Source organism: Ranitomeya imitator, chromosome 2 (genome assembly GCF_032444005.1).
Source record: "Ranitomeya imitator isolate aRanImi1 chromosome 2, aRanImi1.pri, whole genome shotgun sequence".
Lineage (NCBI taxonomy): Eukaryota > Metazoa > Chordata > Amphibia > Anura > Dendrobatidae > Ranitomeya > Ranitomeya imitator.
The window spans coordinates 49,677,896-49,695,900 of NC_091283.1; the positions used below are offsets into that span (position 1 = coordinate 49,677,896).

Genomic DNA, 18,005 nt, shown 5'->3' on the forward strand with positions numbered 1-18,005 from the left:
AACGCATGTAAACGCATCAAAACGCCGCGTTTGTATTAAAACATGCAAAAACGCATGCATCTAAAAATGCGTTTTTTCACCAAATGCGTTTGCGATTAAAACGCTGCATTTTTAAACGCAAATGTGAAACCAGCCTTAGTCTTCTTCTGCTTATAATTTAGATAATATATTTTGCTCTGATTTTTAGTCTTATGCTTAATGTTCTTCTGCTCTTTGTTCTGCAGCTTCTTGTTCTTCTGGTTCTTGGTCTTCAGGGTCGTCATCTTTAGGGTCTTGAACTTGGAAATGTAGCAGAAGGTACAAGAGCAAAAGACCCTGCGAAGAACCAGCTGACGGTACTGGAACCCGGATGGCTAGCCGAAGGTACAAGAGCCAATGGAACTTCTGAGGACCAGCTGACGTTACTGGAACCCGGTTACTAAGCAGGAGGTACCCGTGCCAGAAAGCACTACCAAGTACCACCTGACGTTGGTGGAACTCGGACACCCAGAAGGAGGCACCTAAGCCAAAGGCTCTTCCCGGAACCAGCTGATGGTATTGGAACCAGGATGGGGTGCAGAAGGTACAAGAGCAAAAGACCCTGCCGAGAACCAGCTGACGGTACTGGAACCTGGATGGCTAGTCGAAGGTACAAAAGCCAATGGAACTACCGAGGACCAGCTGGCATTACTGGAACCCGGTTACTTAGCAGGAGGTACCCGTGCAAGAAAGCACTACCAAGGACCAATTGATGTTGGTGGAACTCGGACACCCAGAAGGAGGCACCTAAGCCAAAGGCTCAGCCCGGAACCAGCTGACGGTGCTGGAACCAGGGGACCTAGTCAAGATTGTCTTCCCAAGAACCAGCTAACAGTGCTGGAACTCAGATAGGCAGCAGAAGGTCCACAGGAAAAGACACAATAGCTAGGCCGCGAGCCGGCCGCAGTTACTGGAAAACCACAGTCCTACAGGGGAGCTTGTCCTATTGGCACTACTGAACCAGCCTTGATTGCCACTTCCCGCAGCCCACATAGGAAGCACCTAAACTGCAGGCACCATGGAGTCGGCTAACCCAGCCGCAACATGACAGGACAATGTTTTGGAGTCTAAGTGACCTTGACACTACCCGGAAACAGCTGGTGTGCTGGAACGAGGGTGGGCAGGAGGGAGTACCCTTGCCAAAGACACTTCTGAGCAGCAACTGGCGGTGTTGGAGCCCAGGGTCATTGCTAGAAACTGACTGTAATAATTGCCGCACACACAGCTGGGGATCAGCTGACGTTACTGAACCCCATTAACAGAGGAGCAGCTGTTAACTGTGCAGACAGCACTTCTGGGCACCAACTGGCGGTGTAAGTGCCCAGGGACAGCAGGAGGAGCAGAGTGTAGGCCAAAGCCTGCACTGGAGGCAGTTTAATATCTGATGTTGTGCCAGCGTGGCGGTCACATGACACATTGCTGTACACACAGCTGGGGAACAGCTGATGTTGCTGAACCCCAATAACACAGCAGCAAGTGTTGACTGTGCAGACAGCACTTCCGGGCACCAACTGGTGGTGTAAGTGCCCAGGGACAGCATGAGGAGCAGAGTGTAGGCCGAAGCCTGCACTGGAGGCAGTTTAATATCTGATGTTGTGCCAGCGTGGCGGTCGCATGACACATTGCCGCAAACACAGCTGGGGAACAGCTGACGTTACTGAACCCCAATAACAGAGGAGCAGCTGTTAACTGTGCAGACAGCACTTCCGAGCATGAACTGGCGGTGTAAGTGCCCAGGGACAGCAGGAGGAACAGAATGTAGGCCGAAGACTGCACTGGAGGCAGTTTAATGTCTGTTGTTGTTTCTGCGTGGCGGTCGCAGGACACGTTGCCGGCTACACAGCAGGGGAACAGCTGGCGTTACTGAACCCCACTGACACATGAGCGAGTGTTTGCTCTGTGCAGCCAGCACTTGCGAGCACCAACTGGCGGTATTGGAGCCTAGGGAATCTAGGAGGAGCAGAGTGTAGGCCGAGGCCTGCAATGGAGGCAGGTTAATGTCTGTTGTTGTGCCAGCGTGGCGGTCACTGGACACGTTGCCGGATACACAGCAGGACAAATTCAATATTTAAAAAATATATATGTATAATTTTCTCTTTCAGCTGAGTGAGACCTATGGTCCGGTTTTCACCATCTACCTGTCCAGCGCACCTGCAGTGGTCCTTATCGGCTATGATTGTGTGAAAGAAGCTTTGATAGACAATGGGAATATGTTCAGCTTTAGAGGACCCTCAGAAGTTGGAGATCTACTCTTCAAAGATTATGGTGAGTCACATCTTACATAGCGACAAATGGACCTTGGCTAAATATTATATACTATTGTGGCTTAATTTAAAAAAAAAAGCTTGAATGAAAAAATAAAACTTACAGCTCTCAGTTAGGTTGCGCTCAGGCAATTTGGTGTATGAGTGTGTATAAAAGTAGCAGAGAAAATATAACTATATTTTTATATTCATTCAGAGGAGTCTATTTAAATTCTCAGAGGAGCATTGCAAGGCCTAAAAGTCTCCTTACACCAGTCTGGCAGTCTCCATAAAGTGAAACTTTTCCCCTTAAACCCTGTTATCCAGCTACCATGGGGCTTCTTGGCATAGAAGGAACTCTGCTGTTACGAATGATGAGCTGTTTCTGTTTTTTTTTTTTTAAATGTTTCAACTAATCTATCAGAAAAATGATGTATGTTGTAGCTGAAACCTATACCTACCATAGATTGCATTTTCTGGTGCGCAAGCTGCTCAAAATATTCTCCAAATTTAAGTTTTTGCACCTTACTCCACTGAGCTATAGGTTCAGAACCACCATAAAAAGTTGTCCTAATATAATGTCCCCCATGGACTAGATAGTCTTAAAATGCACCAGATGTATCCGATTTATGCCATTTTATAAATTTAGTGCTGCTTCAGATTATCTAGTCTAATTAAACACCACTTATTGGTTTGGCTTAATTTGAGCCAAAAATATGCACCAAAATGTTGTATTCTAGCCGACAAACATTGAACATGCTAAAATAGTTGCAACCCTAAATGGTTGTAGCGGTTACTTAATATTGAGAAGTATAGTCTGTTTATTGTCTTCTAACCATAGGAATGATATTGACCAATGGTGAAAGATGGAAACAGTTACGCAGATTTTCTCTTTCTACCCTGAGAAATTTTGGAATGGGGAAAAGGAGCATTGAAGAACGTATACAAGAAGAAGCGCGATACTTAACGGAAGAGATTGGGAAGAATGAAGGTGAGTCAAAAAAGTGGAGGAGGAGATGTGCCGATGAGGCGTTGAAGTTTGACTTACATTATTTCAGTTTTGCAATGAAGAATTATGCTATAATTGTATGTATTAATATAAATAAAGCACTGTATATCCCATGGTTTATTACATATTTTATCTTTGCCTGGAACATTAAAGATGCATTTTCATACAATAAAATTGAAATAGTTAGACAGGATGAAAAAAGAAGTTTGCAGTTTACTTACTCTTTATATTTGCTATCATTCTCGTGCTGTGAGAGCTTTTATCTTACATAGTTTACAGCTTCTTGCCAAGGAGATCATGCAACAGAGCCTGGCTGAGAATGTGCAGTAGTTGCATTGCATGTTCGGGTGTTAACTCTTGAGTTTGCAGCCTCCTCTCTCCAGTCCATTGATTTCTATACACCATTTAGACAGCTGCTTATCTCCCTCTTCCTGTCTACTCCTGAGCCAGAGCTGCTGTTATCAGTCCTGAAAAATCACACGCATCAGTCCACACATTTAGCTATTTCTGGGGGGAGTTCTGCATTTTATTGCTCACATGAGCCACGAGTTTGTGCTAAGGGACTGCTATGTCTATGTGCAAATATAATGATAACAGTGGAAACTTCATAACAAGCTCCTAAGAAAGACTGTAAATGTGTCACAGTAGTAAGCAGAAGCTTAGCAAAAGTACGAAGCTACTGCACCAGAACTGTCACTCAAGCGTAAAGGAACTGAAGGAGGCTGTGAAGTATTTGCTGTTGAATGCACATCTTGAGACCAACCCTTGATATATGCACACTCTATGGATTAAATGTGTTGCTTCCACAGCAAATCCACAAGTTTAACATGTGGATTTTGTTGTGGTTTTTGAGAGTTTCAGTTTATGAATTGCAAGAGTGAAGACCACAATAAATTGCAGATCTTGAAATCCATATAGCACGTCTATTCGTGTGGAAAATTTTCACTTGTGGAAGAGATTTTTAAGATGTCATTAATTTAGCAGGTACTGTATTATACCGTGGATTTTACACATGAAAATCTGCCGCCTATCCATCGGTGGGTGTCCGATCTACAGAACCACATCTGATCAGCAAAACTAAGGACGTGAGCAACAGAATAGAGCATAGCCAGAGTTAAAAAAACAAACTTTTTAAAGGGTTTTTTTTAGCGGGTCTTCTCACTTTACACACTGTATGTTGAGTCAAGAGCAAAGTCAAGAAAGGTGACATCTGTAATTGATTTAACAGATTTGAACATGTCCTTCCAGGCACCGCCTTTGACCCCACACATCTGCTGACCTTGGCTGTGTCCAATGTTATCTGCTCAGTTGTGTTTGGAAAACGTTTTGACTATGAAGATGTCAAATTTAGGACCCTTCTTACTTTACTAAAAGAACTAATTTTACTTATGTCTTCCACTTGGGGAATTGTAAGTTAACATTTTACGTAACTCTTAGTAAAGTCTTTGGTGAACCTGCCCTAATATAGAAGGGATTGCAAAATGATCAATTATTGCATTCTTTTTTTTTCAGCTTCTCAATATCTTTCCCAAGACCCTCAGCTTTATTCCCGGACCCCACCAGAAGATATTTACAAATCTGGAGAAACTGAAAGACTTTATTGCAGAATCTTTGGAAAATCACAAAGTGACCCTTGACCCAAATTGTCCTCGGGATTTCATTGACTGCTTCCTAATAAAGATGGAGGAGGTGACGTATTAAAGGGAAGCAGTCTTCAGGTTTTCACAGTATAAACAAAATACACCACCTTTATCTACACTGTTACCACAGTCATTGACCTGTTTCTAAGCCTCGAATTCCCCTGCATGTGCCAAAAAATACCTTATATACTTCTGGCATAGGGTGTGGTCCAGGCCGATGGGTGTCTTTTTTTTTTTTTTCTTCATTTTCGCGCCTCCTCAATCCCTGCAACTGACATTCTCCTGGTTTCATTGATGTGGATGATGCACCCTGTGTTATCCCCAGATTACAATAAATCGTGTACCTGCACAATTGAGGCACCAGTCTGCGCAGGCACTGTATGATTTACCATACTAAGTGCAGGGCAAGATTCTATGTGCTTGTGCTGGTACCTATTGACCCGGAAGTGAAGTCGTGCCAGCACATGTGCAGTACAGGACTTTGATCTGTCCTTACTATGGCAGAGTATAGAGCGTGCAAGATTCACGGCGATCTGTGATTGACGTAGGACGCATCTTCCACATCAACCAAGCCAAAAGGACAACAGGTGAAGGAATTGAGGAGTTGCCGAAAAAAGACATTCATTGGAACGGACAGTGCCCTATGTCAGAAATTTTTCAGATTTTTTTTTACTTATGCCGGTGTAGTTCGGGGCTTAGAAACAGGTCAATGGACTGTGATAATAGAGCAGGTAAAGGTGATGGCTTTAATTTATTTTGGGAAAAACAAATAGATAATGCATAGCTCATCAGTCATCACAAAATAAACCAACCAATCTGTCTACGACAGACACTTACAACTACTCTTGTGACTTTGCAGGAGAAGAGCAATCCAAAAACTGAATTCCACTTTGATAACTTATTTGGCACAGTCATGGACCTCTTTTTCGCTGGCACAGAAACGACAAGCACAACCCTGAAGAATGGTTTACTCTACTTGCTCAAATATCCAGACGTGGAAAGTAAGTGCTTCCCTTTTCTTATCAGAAGGTTGGTAAAACCTAAAAGGACTGTCAAGGATTATACAAACATGGTTGCTTTCCAACAAAAAGAGCGTGGCACACCTGTTCTTTGGTTATATCTGGTTTTGTAGCTCAGCTGGGTGAAAGTGAATGGGACTGAGCTGCAATACCAGACACAAAATGTGGACAAGCACATTGTTTTTGGAAGAAAAGAGCCACGTTTTTATAATTAGAATAGTCTTTCAAAAGGAAATGATCCTCTAATCTGAAGCGAGATGATTAATTTTATGATGATCTCAGATTTCATAAAGGGAGATCTTAGGAAGTTTTAATACTATGGCTCAACTTAAATGTAATTTTAGACATGGATGCCGTTGCAGAGGTTTGTCAAACTTCCAAAACCTATCTTCATAAACTCTATTTAGGAGCAAACAAGAAGAGTTCCCTTTAGAATCTCCCTTGCATCTTTTAGCCATAGAGGAGAGCGGCTAATAAGAGCATCTCTCGTAATGTAAGACCTGTTCTATTCTACTCTACAAAACCTACCCATTGATGGGAATGGGCATTTTGTAAGGCCCATTTTCACTTCGGTTGAGCCTCTGGAAAAATAAACACTGAAAGCTTTCCAACCATTGGTCCCAGCAGGATGGCACTTCGTGATCAGTTTATTTTCAATGGATCCTTCAAAGGTTCGTGCAGATCACCATAATAATAAGATAAGAGATATTTATTGTTTTGACAAATAGCACTCGACACCATGTTATTGCATGTCCAAGGAAAAAAATTGCAGCATACCCAAGTTTGAACCTATATTTGGATTGCTCTCGGCCCTGAAAGTCAATAATTCTGTCGAAAACATTGGACTACACTCGCATGGCTTCTGATTGTAGTTCAATTTACATGGACCAACAGAATAGAGAGGATGGAGAAATTTTCATCATGAGAGAATTGCAGTATGCTGCATGTGGCTCTGATGATCAGATCATGCGCACCCATTCAAGTCTACGGGTGCGTAAGAAACATTGGACTGCACTCGGTTGTCATCGACAATTGAAAAGATGGAGAAATTAAGTTCTTTGTATTCTCTGCTGAACCAGTCCTCTCATATCATTGCAAGAGACCATTATTTTAGTCAAAAAGTAATATGACCTCCATTTATGGAATAGAAAAACTGCATGGATTTTGTAACAATGCTTCTTTCAGACTTGAATAATATGATTTTTTTTCAGAGAAAACATTGAATCCAAGTAGTTATTGTCTCCAAATGTCCTAGTGGGCAATAATTCCCTCCAATAAACAGGAATTGTTTAATACCTGCAGACTTTAGCACAATGGGGCACTGAATCCTATATTGGTTAATCCATGAAATGGTAGTTCCTGGTAGAACCAAACTAGAGCCATGTTGATGTGAACAACCCATGATGACCACCTTTCTGGTGACACGTAGCCATTTCTATACAATAAAATTTGATCTGTCTTCACAATAATGCATATAATATAACAATAAAAGGTAATGGAGGAACTTTATATTTTTGTTACCCTCTAAAAACCATGAATTCCAATGTGTATTCACATAGGTAAGATTCAGAAGGAGATGGATCAGGTGATTGGCCGGAATCAATGTCCTTCAGTAGACGATCGAGTCAAGATGCCTTATACAGATGCTGTTATACATGAAATTCAGAGGTTCGCAGACATCACACCATTGGGACTTCCACATGGATCCGGTCAAGACACAACATTTCGAGGATACCACATTCCCAAGGTCAGAAGTGAGAAAACTATAATGCTGGGTGGTATGGTGGTGGCATGTCCTAGCATTTTTTTTTTATAGGAGTCCCAAAGATAGACTTGTCATTTAAACATAATTCCAAAAAGATAAAGGTTTTATTGATGTCAAAGAAAGTAAACCATAAACCAAAGTGATAATTACATAAAAGAAAAATAATATCATGTGGCAAGAAACCCTATAAGATTCTAAAGGTTTATGATGCTGTCCAGTGTTTTGTTTTGTTTTCTTAGGTGAAGTTCATGTTCTGGTTTTCATCTTTACAGGATATTGTAATTTTTCCAGCGCTGACATCAGTCTTGAAGGATCCAAAATATTTTAAGAATCCAAAACAATTTGATCCCACAAACTTTCTGAATGACAATGGCAGCTTCCGGAAGAATGAAGCGTTTGTGCCTTTCTCATTAGGTAATGATTTTTTTCACATGAATTAAAATATCAAAGGTTTCCTTACTTCCACAGATATTTCGCAAGCACAATTTAGTAACAATATGGATAGATCTTTTCAATTAAGGAGGTGAATGTCAGCAGTGTATCACAATGGTTGTTGACTAATGGTTTTATGGGAGCTTCAAGTGGGATCATTGATTCTGTCAAAGCATCATACATCACATTTACCCAAAATGGGGACAAGTATTAGGTGTCACACACATAGATGGCAGATTTTGCACTTTATTGTGAAATTTGGTTATGAAATCTGCACTGAAATCTTATGGTTTCTAAAAAACGGCATTGGCTTGCACTAAAGTAAAAAGTAGCTATAAAAGTGACATCCAAAGTTGTCACATGGTGGTTGGCCATGTGTTGTGAATTCTGCTTTTGAGCTCCCTCTGGTGGTAGCAGATGGTAATGCAGTTGTTTCTGGGCTGCAGTCTTGGACAGGTGTATCTGCTAATTGCAGTTCTGACTGGGGTATTTAGGCTTGCAGGACTCATTAGTCCTTGCCAGTTGTCAATGTTTTTTGGGATATGATGGATCTCTGCCTGGCTTCTCCTGCTTGGCTGCCATTTCAGCGAAGATAAGTGTCTGTTTCTTTTTCCTGTGGCTCACAGGCTGTGTGCTTGTTTTTGATTGTATTCCTGCTCTGAATGTAGGATTCACTGGAGTTGCAGATATACGCTCCTACGTCTTTAGTTAGATGGAGGAAGTTTTTGTATATTCTGCTGTGGATATTTTTGAAGGGTTTTAATACTGACCGCACAGAACTCTGTCCCATCCTGTCCTATTTTAGCTAGAGTGGCCTCTTGTGCTAAATCCTGTTTTTCTGCCTGTGTATGTTTTTTCCTCTCCGACTCACCGCCAATATTTGTGGGGGGGCTGTCTATCCTTTGGGGTTCTGCTCTGAGGCAAGATAGTATTCCTATTTCCATCTTTAGGGGTATTTAGTCCTCCGGCTATGACGAGGTGTCTAGAATTGTTAGGTACACTCCATGGCTACTTCTAGTTGTGGTGTTAAGATCAGGATTTGCGGTCAGTATAGTGACCACCTACTCCAGTTAAAGTTTTCATGCTGCTCCAAGGTCACCGGATCATAACAGTACAACTGGCCCATAATGAGTTAAATGCCTCTCAGAAGAAGGGAAGGAAGGTGTTGAGCCATTTTTTTTTCTTCAGTTTGTTTTGTGTTCTCTTCCCTCTTAATCTCTGGGTGGCTGAGGAGCTTTGTGCTAGCATGAATGTTCAGGAAATAGCTTCTCGTGTAGACCAGCTTGCTGCTAGGGTACAGGGTACTTCAGATTATATTGTTCAGACACCTGCTTTAGAACCAAAGATTCCTACTCCTGATTTGTTTTCTGGTGACAGGTCCAAATTTTTGAGTTTTAAAAACAACTGTAAACTGTTTTTTGCTCTGAGACCTCGATCCTCCGGTGATTCCATTCAGCAGGTAAAAATCGTAATCTCGCTGCTGCGTGGCGACCTGCAGGATTGGGCGTTTTCCCTGGAATCTGGGAATCCGGCTTTGCTTAATATAGACTCCTTTTTTCAGGCTTTGGGATTATTATATGATGAATCTAATTCTGTGGATCAAGCTGAGAAGACCTTGTTGGCCCTGTCTCAGGGTCAAGAGGCGGCAGAATTGTATTGTCAGAAATTCAGAAAATGGTCTGTGTTGACTAAATGGAATATTGATTCTTTGGCGGCAATTTTCAGAAGGGGGCTTTTTGAATCCGTTAAAGATGTTATGGTGGGGTTTCCCACGCCTTCTGGTCTGAGTGATTCTATGTCTCTGGCCATTCAGATTGACCGGCGCTTGCGGGAGCACAAAACTGTGCACGCTGTGGCATTTTCCTCAGAGCAGATTCCTGAGCCAATGCAGTGTGATAGGATTCTGTCTAGAACAGAACGACAAGGATTCAGACGTCAGAATGGGTTGTGTTATTATTGTGGCGATGCTTCTCATGTCATTTCAGTCTGTCCTAAGCGGACAAAGAGGATTGCTAGTTCATTTACCATCAGTACTGTACAACCTAAATTTTTGTTATCTGTGTCCTTGATCTGCTCATTGTTATCATTTTCTGTCATGGCGTTTGTGGATTCAGGCGCCGCCTTGACCTTAATGGACTTTGGGTTTGCCAGGTGTTGTGGTTTTTCCTTGCAGCCTTTGCAGAACCCTGTTCCTTTAAGGGCATTGATGCTACACCCTACACCTAAAAATAAACCCCAGTTTTGGACACAGGTGACCATGCGCATGGCGCCAGCCCATCAGGAAGAGTGTCGATTTCTGGTGTTGCATAATTTGCATGATGCTATCGTGCTGGGTTTTCCGTGGTTGCAGGTACATAATCCTGTGTTGGATTGGAAGTCCATGTCTGTGACTAGTTGGGGTTGTCAGGAGGTTCATAATGATGTTCCTTTGATGTCAATCTCTTCTTCCTCTTCTGAAATTCCAGAGTTTTTGTCTGATTTTCAGGATGTATTCGATGAGCCCAAGTCTAGTTTCCTTCCACCGCATAGGGACTGCGATTGTGCTATTGACTTGATTCCAGGCTGTAAGTTTCCTAAGGGTTGACTTTTCAACCTGTCTGTGCCTGAACATACCGCCATGCGGAGCTATATTAAGGAGTCTTTGGAGAAAGGGCATATTCGGCCATCTTCTTCACCATTGGGAGCAGGGTTCTTTTTTGTTGCTAAAAAAGATGGTTCCTTGAGACCCTGTATTGATTATCGCCTCTTGAATAAAATCACGGTCAAGTTTCAATATCCTTTGCCTTTGCTTACCGATTTGTTTGCTAGGATTAAGGGAGCTTGTTGGTTTACAAAGATTGACCTTCGGGGGGCATATAATCTTGTTCGTATTAAGCAGGGTGATGAATGGAAAACTGCGTTTAACACGCCCGAAGGCCATTTTGAATACCTTGTGATGCCATTCGGGCTCACTAATGCTCCATCTGTTTTTCAGTCCTTCATGCATGATATCTTCCGGACTTATATTGATAAGTTCTTGATTGTATATTTGGACAATATTTTGATTTTTTCCGATGATTGGGAGTCTCATGTGGAACAGGTCAGGATGGTATTTCAGATCCTTCGTGACAATGCCCTGTTTGTGAAAGGGTCTAAATGTCTCTTTTGGGTGCAGAAGGCCTCTTTTTTGGGCTTTATTTTTTCTCCCTCATCTATAGAGATGGATCCGGTTAAGGTTCAGGCTATTCATGATTGGATTCAGCCCACATCTGTGAAGAGCCTTCAGAAATTTTTGGGTTTTGCAAATTTTTATCGCTCTTTCATTGCTAATTTTTCCAGCGTGGTTAAACCCTTGACCGATTTGACGAAGAAAGGCGCGGATGTGGCGAATTGGTCCTCTGCGGCTGTCTCTGCCTTTCAGGAGCTTAAACGTCGATTTACTTCTGCTCCGGTGTTGCGCCAACCGGATGTTTCTCTTCCGTTTCAGGTTGAGGTTGACGCTTCTGAGATTGGGGCAGGGGCCGTTTTGTCTCAGAGGGATCCTGTTGGTTCCTTCATGAAACCGTGTGCCTTCTTTTCCCATAAGTTTTCGCCTGCTGAACGCAATTATGATGTCGGCAATCGGGCGTTGTTGGCTATGAAATGGGCATTTGAGGAGTGGCGACATTGGATTGAGGGAGCTAAGCACCGTATTGTGGTCTTGACTGATCATAAGAATTTGATTTACCTCGAGTCTGCTAAACGGCTGAATCCTAGACAGGCTCGATGGTCCTTGTTTTTTTTCCCGTTTTGATTTTGTGCTCTCGTACCTTCCGGGTTCTAAGAACATTAAGGCTGATGCCCTCTCTAGGAGTTTTTTGCCTGATTCTTCTGGGGTCTTGGAACGGGTCGGTATTTTGAAAGAAGGGGTGGTCCTTTCTGCCATTTCCCCTGATTTACGACGGGTTCTTCAGGAATTTCAAGCTGATAAACCTGACCGCTGTCCTGTGGGGAAATTGTTTATTCCTGACAGATGGACTAGTAGAGTGATTTCTGAGGTTCACTGTTTCGTGTTGGCTGGTCATCCTGGCATTTTTGGTACCAGAGACTTGGTTGGTAGGTCCTTTTGGTGGCCTTCTTTGTCGCGTGATGTGCGTTCTTTTGTGCAGTCCTGTGGGACTTGTGCGCGGGCCAAGCCTTGTTGATCCCGTGATAGTGGGTTGCTTTTGCCATTGCCGGTCCCTGAGAGGCCCTGGACGCATATTTCTATGGATTTTATTTCCGATCTTCTGGTTTCCCAGAGGATGTCGGTTATCTGGGTTGTTTGTGACCGGTTCTCTAAGATGGTTCATTTGGTGCCTTTGCCTAAATTGCCTTCCTCTTCGGATTTGGTTCCGTTGTTTTTTCAGTATGTGGTCCGTTTGCATGGTATTCCGGAGAATATTGTGTCCGACAGAGGTTCCCAGTTTGTTTCTAGGTTTTGGCGGGCCTTTTGTGCTAGGCTGGGCATTGATTTGTCTTTTTCTTCTGCGTTCCATCCTCAGACAAATGGTCAGACCGAGCGAACTAATCAGACTTTGGATACGTATTTGAAATGCTTTGTGTCTGCTGATCAGGATGATTGGGTGGCTTTCTTGCCATTGGCCGAGTTTGCCCTTAATAATCGGGCTAGTTCGGCTACCTTGGTTTCGCCTTTCTTTTGTAATTTTGGTTTTCATCCTCGTTTTTCTTCTGGGCAGGTTGAGCCCTCTGACTGTCCTGGTGTGGATTCTGTGGTGGACAGGTTGCAGCAGATTTGGGCTCATGTGGTGGACAATTTGGTGTTGTCTCAGGAGGAGGCTCAACGTTTTGCTAATCGTCATCAGTGTGTTGGTTCCCGGCTTCGGGTTGGGGATCTGGTCTGGTTGTCTTCCCGTCATGTTCCTATGAAGGTTTCTTCTCCTAAGTTTAAGCCTCGGTTTATTGGTCCTTATAGGATTTCTGAGATTATTAATCCGGTGTCTTTTCGACTTGCGCTTCTGGCCTCTTTTGCTATCCATAATGTCTTCCATAGATCTTTATTGCGGAAATATGTGGAGCCCGTTGTTCCCTCTGTTGATCCTCCGGCCCCTGTGTTGGTTGATGGGGAGTTGGAATATGTTGTTGAGAAGATTTTGGATTCCAGTTTTTCGAGGCGGAAGCTTCAGTACCTTGTCAAATGGAAGGGTTATGGCCAGGAGGATAATTCTTGGGTTTTTGCCTCTGATGTCCATGCTGCTGATTTGGTTCGTGCCTTTCATCTGGCTCATCCTGATCGTCCTGGGGGCTCTGGTGAGTAGGGTTGAGCGAAACGGGTCGGTCATTTTCAGAAGTCGCCGACTTTTGGCCAAGTCGGGTTTAATGAAACCCGACTTGACCCCTGTGTGGGGTCGGCCATGAGGTCGGCGATCTTCTGAATCTGGTATCGGAATTCCGATACCGAGTTCCGATATGTTTGCAATATCGGAAATCGGTATCGGAATCCATATTTAAGTGTAAAATAAAGAATTAAAATAAAAAAATATTGCTCTACTCACCCTCTGACGCGCCCTGGTACTAACCGGCAGCCTTCCTTCCTTAGAATCAACGCGTGAAGGGCCTTAGATGACGTCGCGGCTTGTGATTGGTCGTACGACCGCCCATGTGACCGCTCGCACGACCAATCACAAGCCGAGACGTCACCGAAGGTCCTTCAAGCGCTGATTCTTAGGAAGGAAGGCTGCCGGAAAGAAGCAGGGCGCGTCCGAGGGTGAGTATATACCTAATAGGAATATACTCACCCTCGGACGCGCCCTGCTTCTTTTCAGCAGCCTTCCTTCCTAAGAATCAGCGCTTGAAGGACCTTCGGTGACGTCGCGGCTTGTGATTGGTCGCGCGAGCGGTCACATGGGCGGTCGCGCGACCAATCACAAGCCGCGAGATGTCATCTAAGGCCCTTCACGCGCTGATTCTAAGGAAGGAAGGCTGCCGGTTAGTACCAGGGCGCGTCAGAGGGTGAGTATAGCAATATTTTTTATTTTAATTCTTTATTTTACACTTAAATATGGATCCCAGGGCCTGAAGGAGAGTTTCCTCTCCTTCAGACCCTGGGAACCATTGGAAACCCAATGCACTGCATTGGATTTCGTGTTTCGGCCGACCCCGACCCCAACTTTTTTATAGGATCGGCCGATTTCACTCGACCCGACTTTTGAAAAAGTCGAGTTTCGTGAAACCCGACCCTATAAAAGTAAAAGTCGCTCAACCCTACTGGTGAGGGTTCGGTGACCCCTCCTCAAGGAGGGGGTACTGTTGTGAATTCTGCTTTTGAGCTCCCTCTGGTGGTAGCAGATGGTAATGCAGTTGTTTCTGGGCTGCAGTCTTGGACAGGTGTATCTGCTAATTGCAGTTCTGACTGGGGTATTTAGGCTTGCAGGACTCATTAGTCCTTGCCAGTTGTCAATGTTTTTTGGGATATGATGGATCTCTGCCTGGCTTCTCCTGCTTGGCTGCCATTTCAGCAAAGATAAGTGTCTGTTTCTTTTTCCTGTGGCTCACAGGCTGTGTGCTTGTTTTTGATTGTATTCCTGCTCTGAATGTAGGATTCGCTGGAGTTGCAGATATACGCTCCTACGTCTTTAGTTAGATGGAGTTCAAGAAAAGCACATCCAGCCCATGAATGGCAGCGCTTCCCAGGACTCACATTCAAAGATGATATTTCATATTTTTTTATTTCATAACTTAAAATAGAAGAGATACAACGCGTTTCGGATACAGTATATATCCTTCTTCAGGTATCATAAAAACACAGTACAAATCCTACTAGTATAAAATTCAATTACACTTATATATAGTATCAAACCTTTTATCCCAGTCTCAGAAACTTGATTTGGGTTGTGGACCAAGTTCAGGAAAACACCCACTGATTGATACAGCCTTGTTAACATTGATGCAAGAAAGAGAGAAAAAAATATACATATCAAGGAAAAAAAACCACAAGAAAAAAAAAATCCTTTAAACTCTCACTATGACATCATTCAATCCATTTGGAAATAATGTTCCCAAACGATATATCCAAAACGTTTCTTTCCTGTTTAAAAGAGAATTCCTGTTTGCAACTCCAGAGGGTATCTGCTCCACTGGAGTTACTTTTATGTTAAAAATTTTATTATGTTTAAGTAGTAGATGCCTTGAGAGACTATGTTTTAAAAAGCCATTTTTTGCTCTATTTCTGTGGCCATTAATGCGGGACCGCAGTGTCTGTACAGTGCGTCCCACATATTGCAAACCACAACTGCATGTGATGACATATGAAGAACTCCACATAAAGTTTGATCCTTATTTTTATAAATGTTTTTTCTTTTTGGATCCAACTGTTTTTATAATTTACTGGGAGCCACCAAATTTTTCAAAGTTTTCCCTCTTCTATATGTAATCCCTGGTTTATCAGGGAGATGTTTTCCCAAGACAGGGTCACGCTTCAAGATGTACCAATATTTAGAAAGCACAGTTCTTATGATTTTATTGCCCCTATTGAATGTTGTCACAAAATTAAATTTCCAGCGATCATCACTTTTTTCCTTACCAGTAGTCAAAGTATCCCCCTTCCTGGTTTTTCCTCCTATGTTTTTATTTTGTTGTCCCTATATGCACCATTTATCAAATTTTTCGGATATCTTTTTTCCTTGAATTTTCTTTTTAAAATTTTTGACTGAGCTACATAATCAGATTCTCTTGTACAATTCTTTCTGATGCGATAAAATTGGCTGTGGGGTATATTAACCTTCCACTTCTTGTAATGTGCACTATTGAAATCTAAAAAGCCATTTGAATCCACTTTTTTGAAGTGGGATTTCGTGATGATTTTTTTACCACTATGGGTGATCTCTAAATCAAGAAATACCATTTTTTCTTTATTAATTTGTGATGTAAAGGTAATCCCCCAGGTGTTATTATTGAGCTCCTTTATTAATTGTGCCGCTTCCTCCTCTGTCCCCTTCCATATGATAATCAGATCATCTATGAAGCGCTTGTAGAGCCTTATTTTGTCATAGAAAACAGGCTTAGAAAGTGACGATGAGGACTCGAATCGCCCCATGAATAAGTTTGCGAAACTTGGCGAGACCCGAGTCCCCATCGCGGTGCCGAGCAACTGTAAGTACAGTACGCCTTCAAAAATGAACACATTGTGTTCAAGAATGAATTTCAGACCCTTTAACAGAAAATCTCTTTGTTCGGGGAGCATCTCTGTCTTTGCTAAATAAAAACCCACTGCATTTACCCCCATTTCGTGATCTATGTTGGAATATAATGAATTAACATCCAATGAGATAAAGGAATAGTTATCTTCCCATTCAATATCCCTCAGTTCCTCGATTAATTGTGTGGAATCTCTCAAATATGAAGGAAGAGACTTTACTAGATCTTGTAGAAACAAGTCAATATAATGAGAAAGATGACAAGTTAAAGACCCTATTCCTGATATAATTGGTCTACCAGGTGGTTTTTCACAGTTCTTATGCACGTTTGGTAGATGATAAAATAACGCCATAGTTGGCGCAGGATTTGATAAAAACCTTTTTTCTGTTTTATTGAGAATGTTTCTCTCATAGGCTTCCTTAATCATATGGTGATAGTCCCGAACAAAGGATTGTGTAGGATATTCTTTTAGAATTTTGTAATATTTCATATCAGACAATATGTTCAAAGCTTCCTCAATATAGTCAGATCTGTTTTGCACAACTACTCCCCCCCTTTATCAGCTTGCCTTATTACTATATCTGTATTTTGTCTCAAATCCTCCAATGCCATTTTCTCTCTTTTAGAGATATTGTTCTCCTTTTTTATCTTGTTTTTTCCAATTCCATACTTTTAGATTTTATGTTTATTATTATTATTTTCCCATTTCCTAAATTCTTCTGATACTAATGAAAAAAAAAGTATCTATATTTGGTCCTCTGTGTTTTTTTTTTTATATATATATATATATATTTTTTTTCTCTCTTTCTTGCATCAATGTTAACAAGGCTGTATCAATCAGTGGGTGTTTTCCTGAACTTGGTCCACACCCCAAATCAAGTTTCTGAGACTGGGATAAAAGGTTTGATATTTTATATAAGTGTAATTGAATTTTATACTAGTAGGATTTGTACTGTGTTTTTATGATACCTGAAGAAGGATATATACTGTATCCGAAACGCGTTGTATCTCTTCTATTTTAAGTTATGAAATAAAAAAATATGAAATATCATCTTTGAATGTGAGTCCTGGGAAGCGCTGCCATTCATGGGCTGGATGTGCTTTTCTTGAACTACTCATCCTGTGTGAGCCTTACTCTGGCTCTCTCACTTGGATCCACCCGAGGCAAGCTGCAAGCCCTGTATATTGAAAAGTATTTCAGAGGGAATTTGGAGGATACACAATCTAAAGCCATTTTAGTCTTTTATCAGGTGAGTGCATAAAATTGTGCACCCTTTAAAAACTATAATATTGTGTTTACGCACTTAGGGCGCCGCGATTTGTCTATTCTTCTCTCCCAAACAGGGTTTTTTTGTTTAGTTAGATGGAGGAAGTTTTTGTATAATCTGCTGTGGATATTTTTGAAGGGTTTTAATACTGACCGCACAGAACTCTGTCCTATCCTGTCCTATTTTAGCTAGAGTGGCCTCTTGTGCTAAATCCTGTTTTTCTGCCTGTGTATGTTTTTTCCTCTCCGACTCACCGCCAATATTTGTGGGGGGCTGCCTATCCTTTGGGGTTCAGCTCTGAGGCAAGATAGTATTCCTATTTCCATCTTTAGGGGTATTTAGTCCTCCGGCTGTGACGAGATGTCTAGGATTGTTAGGTACACTCCATGGCTACTTCTAGTTGTGGTGTTAAGATCAGGATTTGCGGTCAGTATACTGACCACCTACTCCAGTGAAA

General features: G+C 42.2%; 1 protein-coding gene across 2 annotated transcripts in view; it reads left to right on the plus strand.

Annotated features, from left to right (window-relative positions):
* The window catches only part of LOC138661778 (cytochrome P450 2G1-like), a 33,214-nt gene that overhangs the window by 13,807 nt on the left and 1,402 nt on the right, over window positions 1-18,005 (plus strand). For both annotated transcript variants that reach the window (XM_069746686.1, XM_069746688.1), the window contains 7 exons: window positions 2,121-2,283; window positions 3,103-3,252; window positions 4,519-4,679; window positions 4,783-4,959; window positions 5,770-5,911; window positions 7,489-7,676; window positions 7,967-8,108. In XM_069746686.1, coding sequence (XP_069602787.1) covers window positions 2,121-2,283; window positions 3,103-3,252; window positions 4,519-4,679; window positions 4,783-4,959; window positions 5,770-5,911; window positions 7,489-7,676; window positions 7,967-8,108 — 1,123 coding nt within the window. The remainder of the gene's footprint in view (window positions 1-2,120; window positions 2,284-3,102; window positions 3,253-4,518; window positions 4,680-4,782; window positions 4,960-5,769; window positions 5,912-7,488; window positions 7,677-7,966; window positions 8,109-18,005) is intronic.